The 10,243-nt window shown below is 32.5% G+C and overlaps 1 protein-coding gene across 1 annotated transcript; it reads right to left on the bottom strand.

The window, feature by feature from the left end:
• Positions 1-921: 921 nt before the first annotated feature.
• On the bottom strand, positions 922-9,224 carry LOC127878011 (heat shock 70 kDa protein 12A-like). The gene is made up of 7 exons (XM_052424374.1): positions 9,152-9,224; positions 8,510-8,544; positions 6,320-6,460; positions 5,000-5,152; positions 4,495-4,728; positions 3,741-3,867; positions 922-3,584 (listed from the first exon to the last, which is right to left on the bottom strand). Exons 4-7 carry the CDS (start codon positions 5,114-5,116, stop codon positions 2,521-2,523), a joined length of 1,542 nt encoding a protein of 513 aa, XP_052280334.1. The 5' UTR covers positions 5,117-5,152; positions 6,320-6,460; positions 8,510-8,544; positions 9,152-9,224; the 3' UTR covers positions 922-2,520.
• Between the last annotated feature and the right edge of the window lie 1,019 nt (positions 9,225-10,243).

The raw sequence follows: 10,243 nt of genomic DNA, 5'->3' as shown, positions 1-10,243 counted from the left end.
AGCTTGTGGCCGTTTTAAACGATTATATACGATTTTACTTTCTGAATCTTTTACCTATACCCGAAAATATAGTTGTACATGATATGATTTTCTTCAATTGTAAATTGAAATAATTAAAAACGGCAAAAAGTAAATAAACAAATTTAACACGCAGTTTGTTTTTTACAATTATTAAATACGAAATGTTGATTCTATAACTTATACAATATACATTCTTCTTTTATAACTTATGATAAAATATGGTATTTCTGCAGTGAAATAATAGCAGTGAAAATAAACAAATTGTTATTTTCATCAGTGAAAATAACACATTTTCGGAAGTTCTTTAGATTATCATATCAAGATTTTTATGATCGGTAGTGAATTAAAATCGGTATTCCACCGAATCCAACACATTTTCTTTTTATTTTATGCTTTTTTCACCATTTATTTACTTTGTAAAAGAGTTAAACTGGACAATTTCGCTGGAATATTGACGTCATTTCGTCGAAAAAATGACGTCATTTTGGGTATTGAAATGTATTGATGCACGCCACGGGAGAAAGGGTAACTTTTCAGCGAAAGGGAAACAGCTGTTAATTATTTTCTTGAAAAAGGGGCATAAAAGAAACATAAAATTTGTTCATGTAAGTGTAAGATCGTTTGTTATTTCACTCGTGATCATAGAAAAGTAATATTTTCTACGATCACTCGTGAAATAACAATCGAGCTTACACTGACATGAAACAATATAATCTATTTATTACGAGTCATAAAATGGTGTGGAATTGTTAGCCCTGATATTCGGATAGGTTTTTCGTACACGCGCTCGCAGCAGATAGCAGACAACTTTAATTTCGAAACCGTTTATTTACAGAGATAAATTTGTACACTGAATATGAAAATATACTTCTACATCTGTTCAGTATCTTGAAGTCAGAGAGTCCGATAAGCCGAAGGATTTCAAACATTAAACATGTATGTTAGCCTGTGGTTATTTGCAATAATTCCATCAAACTGTTCGTATATTTAAAACACGGGAATTCGAAATTCAAACACACGACGATGATGACCGAATATCTTTGCATGGTAATTTACTCTCTGAAAAGGAGCGGTCTCCGATATCTGTATTCGAAACAAAACACAAACATTAACTTATTTTGACACAAAGTCGGTGTTTTTAAACATCATATATTGTATAATCATTCCGAAAAAACACACCATTTCATTAAATTAAATAATGATCAAACACACATAATGATATCGATAAACTATACTGAAATATATATGAAAGAGTACAATAAAGTAAATGCAAAATAAATCAATACAAACACCATCATATTGAGGTAGGATATTTTTTTCCGAACAAAAGTCCGAGATAAAAATGAACATTCGCAAACACATCAACGAGCTCAACATAGGGTTAACTTGCGAATTGATTATTTACGAAAGTGATGTCAAATTGTTTTCCCCATGACTCATTAACATTGATAAACGAGAGTTTGAATGCGCTTGGTAAGTACTAAATAGTATATAAGCATACAGATTGATAACTCTGCCATCACCGCTGGTAAATATAGACCATCTCCACCTACTGATTCAAGTAGGACGTTCGTCACGTGGTATTGGTAATCCAGTTTACACAGAAACGTGTATATTAACTGACCGCTGTTATATAACCGGACAAATGTTGCAAACAATAAAACATCTACAAATACTAACAACAATAGACCCACGTCGAGTTAATATTTCTGAAAAATGAACAACTCACTTAAATCATCACCGTGGGCTGCAAGATTTTTTTGTGGTTTTCAATTAAAATATAGGCATAAAGTATTAAAAAATATCAAAAATAAATAAATGTTTAAAAATAGATGAGATTCGTTTTATATATGTGTAAACTATATTTATATACAAAGACACACACATAATAACAATACAATTTTTAAAACAAACCAAGTATAAATCGTTCGATATAAGTTCTAATCACAGTCATTAATATAAAGTAAGTAAAATGCCACGTAAAATTGACATAAATACATTGAAATAATAAACTCAAATAATACCATATAAACAGAAATGTGCACTTCTAACAACAGAAAAAGAGCATCTCTCTCTACGTATTGTCAATTAAATTATTATCTCATATACAGTTGTTACTGTACACACAGTATATATATATATATATTTATATGACATTTTGCAAATCTAGGGAGTTAATTATGTAGGATTTGCTGGGACACATCCCGGATTAAAGGTGAAGCTTCTGGCATGACAGGATGTCGATATACACATCCATGCTGATAGAGCAACTACGATTAAATTTAATTGAAATATAACTTAAGCAGTAAACAAACAATGGACACATTACTGGCGCGTCTCGTGAAAACCCAACATATACTGAACATGGCCGAACAATTCTCAAAGGATAAGCAAAAAACATATATAATAATCTATACATCCTTAAACATCAAACAGCTAAGCAAACCACACAGAAGTCTACGATATGCATAACATTTCCACCATGTGAGAGCAACCGCTCTATCCAAGAAAATCAACACACGCGTTTGTAACAATGTTTTGTTTAACATCTGTGACCTGAATCCGTAGCTCGGTACCACCAAACATCAACTTTACCAACAGCTCCGAGTACATGTCACCCTTGGGATCGATATCTAATTTTATTAACCCCACAAATTGGCAACCATTTTCATCAATATATTTCGGATCCTTATGAGGACTCGCATAGACCTCCAGAACAGCCTGTTTCATGTCTGATCGTGAAGGGTAATATGTTTGCGCCTTTACAATTTCAGCATTCGCAATATTGATTTGTGTCCCAATTTCGATATGCTTATTAAATATATCATCACAATAATACTTGTCCCCAATGCGGACCTTTTTGTTATCCGGATGGCCCTCTTCAAATCTCATTAATCGGGCGATTCCATATGTATACTTGCAAACTCTCGCCGCGATCGCAAATGGCTTAAGGCAATATAAGACAGCCCCATGCACAACTGCTAATGAGGGTTCGTTTGGAATAATAACTTTCGCCTCTCCTCCGAAGGCCACATCGAACGTTTTTCTCATGACAGACTGCAAATAAGGTGATTCAGAAAATCCACCTACCAGTAAAATATGGTAAATTGGTTTCACAGCGACCATTAACTCCTCTACGGTTCGAACTATATTACCAACGGCCTCATCAAACAGTGTTTTTGCCAATTCAACATTTATAACTAGTTTGTCAAGTATGAATTCCAACTTATTTCCAAAAAGTGTTTGGTTCACGGAGGATTCAACAGATGCACCTACATCTTGTTCATACATCTCTCTTAGTTTAATTGGAAAGCGTAGTATCAGCTTTGTGCTGCCATCAAAGTTTCGTTTCTTTATTTCGAAATTCTGCATGAAATCAAGATATTCATCCATGCAATCTTTCTTAAATTTTTGAAAGATATCTGCGCCAAATATCTGAACTAATATCCCGACAAATTTATTGTCAACGTTTGTCCCACCAAAGTCTCCTCCAGTAGGTTGATGAATTTCAGACAATGTGCCGTCATCATTTACTTGGTGGACGGTGATATCTGCAGTACCACCTACAATAAAACGGCATATCTTAATAATCTGCAAATACCGTCCATATTGTTTATAATTATACAGAACAGAAAGTTTATTTGGCGTAAGCATATAAATATCATCGTAATTGTAAATGTTTGTTTGCAGTAATGTCAATGTAGAACTATTAAATTTACCTCCGAGATCTAAGACCATATAGCGATGGCCAGAAGGCAGTGTGCCTACACCAAGTTGTTCTTTACAGAACAAAGATGCAGCTTCAGGCTCCAGTGCTAGAGTCAGCATCTCGTCCGGAATACCTGCCTAGATTTAAGTGACCAAGCATACTTACATCAATCTGGTTTCAGTTTAGCAATTAATACAATAGTATCCTATAGATGACAACGTTAATCAATACAGAAATGTATATATTCATATTGAACATAACTTTATATCTCCCATTATACATCAATAGCCATTGTGAACAAAGCCATTAAATGGTTGAGAGGCAGTTTTGTATATCTTGAACATTGTATACACCTAAACATTTATACATGCTATTTATAAATCCATTATCCGCTCTTTTAACATGATATTAAAGAAAAAGCATTATGATTTTCCAAATAGTACAGTTTGTGTCTGATAAATTAAACTAAAGTAGAGAAGAGTGCCCATCAAAACACAGACGAATACTTGAAATGAATGTTCTCATTCTCATTGTCTCATGAAATATCACTTTAGTCTTCTGACAAAAGTGAGATTTAAAAATGTATGTATTTATCCCATTAAATGAAAAACACGTATAGTAAAATACAATTGAAAGGCATTTGTTGCTGCGTGTTTTGTTTTGCATGGTAAAGGCAATTGATCACTTGCAGAACTTCAAAAGATAAACATGAATTTCATGTTTTGGTAATAGACGAGGCTTGATAAATATTTAAATAATCTTACACGTGTTGCAGCATCTCTCATGAATTTTTTTGAAAGATCATTCCATATTGCAGGAACTGTAAGAACCCAATGAATATCTGTCATAACGTTGATTGTAGCTTTGTTCATTCTGGTTTCGTCTGTAAGAGTGTTGATAACCTCTGTTTTTATGTATTCTATAGCGAGGCTGAAAATTTCGACGGCTTTCATTTTGTTTCCCAGAATATCCTCGATCATTATATTCTTCTCCAATGGCTGCGATTGACAAACCCAAAAATGTGTTATAATGACAACACTAAGCACATACAATTGAATCGCAAACACTGACACTTCCAAAAGGTAACCTGATAAATTTCATTATAAAAATTGCTTTTGTCACATGCAATGTGTTGTTTTTAAGTTTAAATTAAAAAATGCGACTCATCGTTTTTATTGGTCAATCAAAACTAGTTTAAGTTGTGACGCGTGAACAGAGATTTTTCAAGAGTTACAGACGACGTTATCCAGAGTTTCTAAACAAACATACCTTGTTCTGGACGAAGAGAGCCATTTTAAAGAGTTCGAACAAATACCAGCTTTTGTATTCTTGGGTTTTCACAAGCCCATGATATAAGGTTTTTGCATCTTCTCCAAAGGCAACCATTTTCTTTTGGGGATTGAGAAGCACAGACGTTGGAAACTGAGGGAATTTATCAACATCTCAAATTAAATATGGAGTAAACCACCTTAAAGAGGCCTTTTCACATATTTTGGCATGTTTTGAAGTTTGTCATTTAATGCTTTATATCGATCGATGTAAACATTGGATCTAAAAAGCTCCAGTAAAAATCAAGAATAAAATTTTAAAAAAACGAAAAAAAAGGTAACCCTAAGCAGGACTCGAACCACTGACCCCTCGAGTACTGGAGTAAAAATTCTGCGCATTAGACCACTCGGCCATCCTTCCATTAACAATAAGCGAAGTATTTTATACTTCATATAAGCGATCCTCGTAGTTTCGCAAAATATCGCGACAACAACAGAACTCTCCAAATTATTCAATCGTTTCGCATTGCAACGCTTTATTATTTTCAGGTTTTTAAATCGTCAAAAGATGCATATAAAGCCTATTTTTGAGTATGGTAAATGTTCAGTATTACAGTTTCCTCACAAATATCATAACTAAAACGAAAATTTGCCAATATGAAACAACTTTTTTTTAATTTTGTCAATTTACCAAACCGTGAAAAAGCCCCTTTAAATTAAAAATGATATAAGTCTCCATTTTGAGCATCCTTCACACAAACTCCACTCTGTTCAGTGGAATGACAATAACAAAACAATACACAATGTTCACCTATAAAATAACAACTTGTACATAAACTGTAGTGCATGGTTTCCGTCTTGCCGTATCGCACTTGTAGAAGCGATAAAAACTGTATACTGTATACTGCTCATGTATAGGAATTATTTTGATGCTTCCTATGGTATGGTTGAATTAACAATATATAAGCAGAATAATTGTTTACTCTTAGTTTTTCATTATAGATAAATGAAGCGACACACTTATGATTTTAAATGAAAATTCGATGATGTAAACATGTTTATACTACAAAATACTTCGGACATTCTCATTAAACATGGTTCATAGCCCAGGAACATATTTGATGATTGAATCAGTTAAAAGGTACGTGGGTCTTTATATGTTGATTATATAAAATATACGCAAAATAAAAATACATACATATTTAAAAAAAATATGAACACATGAAAATCAGTCATTGATATCCATCTTATTTCGAGACCTAGAGCACATAGATGAAACATAAAGACAAAAAATCAAGGAATTAATTAATCACCATCGTACCTTAACAGGTTGTCCTCTTCCCCTCCCGATAATTTCATTGGGACTATGTCTGAAGGCGTATGCATAGCCGCTGTATGTCGTACCAAAATCAATGGACACACACACAAGCGCACCATCTTTTTTCCTTGATAATGTTCTCACCTATAAATGATAAATTGCATTCTGTAAGAATATAAATCAATGATAAGAAACTGTTGACAGCTTCGTACAGTGGAATTACTACGTGACCATATACATGTTTAATATAATAAATGCAGCACGAAACATACGAGGAAATACTTCCTTGTAACAACTAATATTAAAAAAATAGAAAGCGCTTAAACATGATAGGTCACATCTAATTATATCCACGCAAAAATGCGCACTTTTCCTAGACGCAAATACACAAAAATACGCCACAAATAAGAATTAAGAAAATTAAACAATGTTGTGTTTATATTACTCAGAAAATGAGTTATTATTTATTTGCTGTATTATTTAAATTAAGTTGCATTGGATTGCAAATTAAAACTTTCCTCGTATGTCACAGATATGTATTTATTTTGGAATTGTGTACTTGTGAATTGTGTACTTTAAATAGGCTAAACATAGATGGATGCTGTTGAAAGAAACGCAAATTGATTATTACAGCGAGTTTGAACGATTTTAATTTTGACTTTGTATTTTTTCTTAAATTAAACAAAACGTAAATATAAATGAAGAATGTCAAATAATAAATATTAACTAACTTATGATGTCTTAATAAAATGTTGATTCTTCGCCGATGACGACACGTTTACTCGTTTTTGTTTATTATAGAACCATAAGTCTGTCTGTCTTATTAGAATGTTTGCACAGAGAAAAGCAGTTGTTCCAAAAGTGTTAATATCTTTTCAAACCTGAATGAGTTTCGATTTTAATAAACATATATCTGCTTTAAAATCTATGATTTCGTATTACATTTTAACATTTACACATCTTTACTAAACGTTGTAATTGTTGATAGATTAAAATTAGAATGTACACATACAGTCTTGATATGAGAATGTTTGTTATCCAAAGGAAAGCATATCTCAAATCAAGTATTGTAAACGATATGATAATCAGATGCATTAAACCCATCCCAGGAATCAACATCAATCGGTTTGCTATGTTTTAAGACATACATATTTATAAATAGCACTTATGACTTCATTTAAAATTAAGACGGATTTACAATTAAAAGGTAATTTACGACAATATTCAACAATCTATTATATAATAATATAATATAATAATTATATAGTAACCCATTTATACACAAAAAGCAACATGCATTGCATTTTTTTGTATTTGTATTGATGATACGTTTTCGCAATCTATAATGGAGATCTCTAAGCAATGCAAACCCTGAGCAATACGCGGAAAGCGGAAGCTACATTTTGTCCAGTATCTGCGTATTGTAACGTTTTACAATTAAACCACTTGTCTACTCATATCCCATTGGCCAAGTATAACGTTTAAGTGTGTTTTATTAATATGTATAGGGATCCCTAACACACAAATGGTTTTACGTTCACAACTAGTATATCAATCCAACTCAATGGTATTTATTTAAGTATAGTCGTCCGACCTTCGACATTGGAATAATTTTTTGTTACGCATAATCATGTAATCACTCCCGATGGGTTCGACAAAATACTATTACATTTTAAATAAGCTTCGAATTTTGTGTGTGTGATCAAGTGTATGGAGTGACAGACAAACAAGAAAAAAACGAAAGAAAAAATGTGTACCCTTAGTTTTAGAAAAACAACTTCAATTTATTTTCGAGTAAGTACTATAATAGCTTTTGGTACTGTCAGTCCCTATGAAATGCCATTTGAGCTCTAATGAGATATGTGTTTTATTTCCACGTTGCCGTTCATGATATCTTTATTTTTCATCGACCTATCCGTTTTAATGCGTGGTTTATTAATGCGATCAGCTCGACTGACGGATAGACTCGGGGATGAATGAACTAATACTGCTTCTTATCATTAAATCCAAAGCTAAATAAGCAAAGAGAAATTTTCCTATTTTTGCGAAATAAAGAATTACCGAATAGCCTAAAACAAAAAAATATTTATAAAATAAATAGATAAAACCCAACAAGACACACGATAATAATTTTGGTGACCGCCGTGGAACGTTCAATGCATTGTTTTAAACGTTATCAGAAATTTAACTTACTGTAACATCAGCATTCACCGTTTGCCTCGAATGACCTATAGACAAAGTTATACATACAATTATACATATATAATAAAACGCTTTGGTCATATTTGCCGTAGCTTTCGACCCCTCGGTCTTCTTCAACAGAGGTCGAAAGATTAGGCAAATTTAATCAAAGCGTTATATATATATATATATATATATATATATATATATATATATATTCTTTGTAGAAAATATGAATTGTGTTCTGAAAATCATTCCAATGCTGCAGTTTCCTGAGTTCAAAGTCATACGATTAAAGTCTTATTTCGAGGAATTTTGAGACAATTATATACATATAAATATACACATTTATTGATATGTATTTATATATATTTATATTTATTATACATATCTTACATTCGATCAATGCTTTTACAATGCTTTTGCAACCTTGGCACACTTTATGTAAAGATTTCTCGTGTGTGACTTTCAGTTTTGTTGTCAAGCGTTTGTGATACATATTCGCAAAAAAACACGACCTTCTAACAACAGCCGTTTGGATTGCCAATATCTCAATTAAAATATCAAATTAAATTTCCTTAATCGTTCACAGTATTTTGACAAATATAACGTTATCATGGGAAAAAATAGAGAATACTATATGTAACTTTTTACCTTTTGACGGGTGGTTTGAAGCACGCGGCACAGATGTTGCGCATTCGCCAGCTGCATCAATTATACAACATTTAATGGTTTTGCTGGAATTCGGGAAATGTTCTCCAGAAGAACATTATGTTAACATATTATGAAATCCTTCAGAGGTCGATGAGCAGAACATATTTAAAGCTTTACATACATCCCCGTCAGATAACTGATTTGTATTGATATCGTTCAGGGCCATACAGCGAATATTAAAGGAGGCGTTTTTTGGGGGTTTCCTATTTATAAAATAAGATCGTCAAAGGACTGTATAAAATAGCATTGCCACCGCCCCACCCTCGCATAAAAGTTGTTTAAATTAATCAAAATTATTCAAAGAAGATCTGCTAAAGAAAACCAAATACGTGTAAGTGAAACAAGGTTTCAATCTCCACAAGAGTTCCTGAGAAAAAGTATCTTAAGATCTGCTCCGAACCCTGGCGACCATGTTTGGTAACAAATAACAAAAGGCATCTCATGAGTTTGATTGAGAATAGCTCGAAGATTATTAACGGGAACTTATTATATGAATGGAGGTCCCAAAGCCGCATAAGGAAATTAACAAAGACAAACTAGTAGTTTTTTTCTAAGATTCAAATTACTATATACTTAATAAGTCAAATTATAGGAAAATATTCTACAGATAAAACATATAGCCATATATATCCAAAGGACAATTTTTGCTCAAAATGTTTGTTCACTTTCTGGCTGAAACTGTTCTTACAAAAACTATTGAAAGAACTAAGTTTATAAATGACACTCTTCCCACTTAAATGGGGTTACACTTTACTGTTTTAAAAGTTGATTCGAGCGGATTATTTTCGCGGACCATAAACAAAGGCCATGGTCTTCAATTGCATAATAGTGTATAATAAATAAAATATTTAATCAAAATCGTTCAAGATAATGTGTTCGTTGTCACATATTGAATAAGAATAAACTAGAGGGCCTGAAAGGCCCAAAGTCGCTCACCTGAGATAAAAAGAAATGACCTGTTTATTGCAGCACAAGATATCAATGGAACAAATGTTTTAACAAAAATTCATAAAGAATGAACAATAAATGCCC

This window comes from Dreissena polymorpha, chromosome 4, assembly GCF_020536995.1.
Source record: "Dreissena polymorpha isolate Duluth1 chromosome 4, UMN_Dpol_1.0, whole genome shotgun sequence".
NCBI lineage: Eukaryota > Metazoa > Mollusca > Bivalvia > Myida > Dreissenidae > Dreissena > Dreissena polymorpha.
This window is presented reverse-complemented; position numbering and strand designations above follow the sequence as displayed.

Bases quoted from the DNA above. Each gene is read 5' to 3' on its own strand.
- LOC127878011 (XM_052424374.1), bottom strand. From the start codon at position 5,116: ATGGTTGCCTTTGGAGAAGATGCAAAAACCTTATATCATGGGCTTGTG. The intron at 4,729-4,999 runs GTATGTTTGTTT...TGTCAATCGCAG, and splicing joins CTCTCTTCGTCCAGAACAAG to CCATTGGAGAAGAATATAAT. The intron at 3,585-3,740 runs GTAAATTTAATA...GTTTTATTGTAG, and splicing joins TATGGTCTTAGATCTCGGAG to GTGGTACTGCAGATATCACC.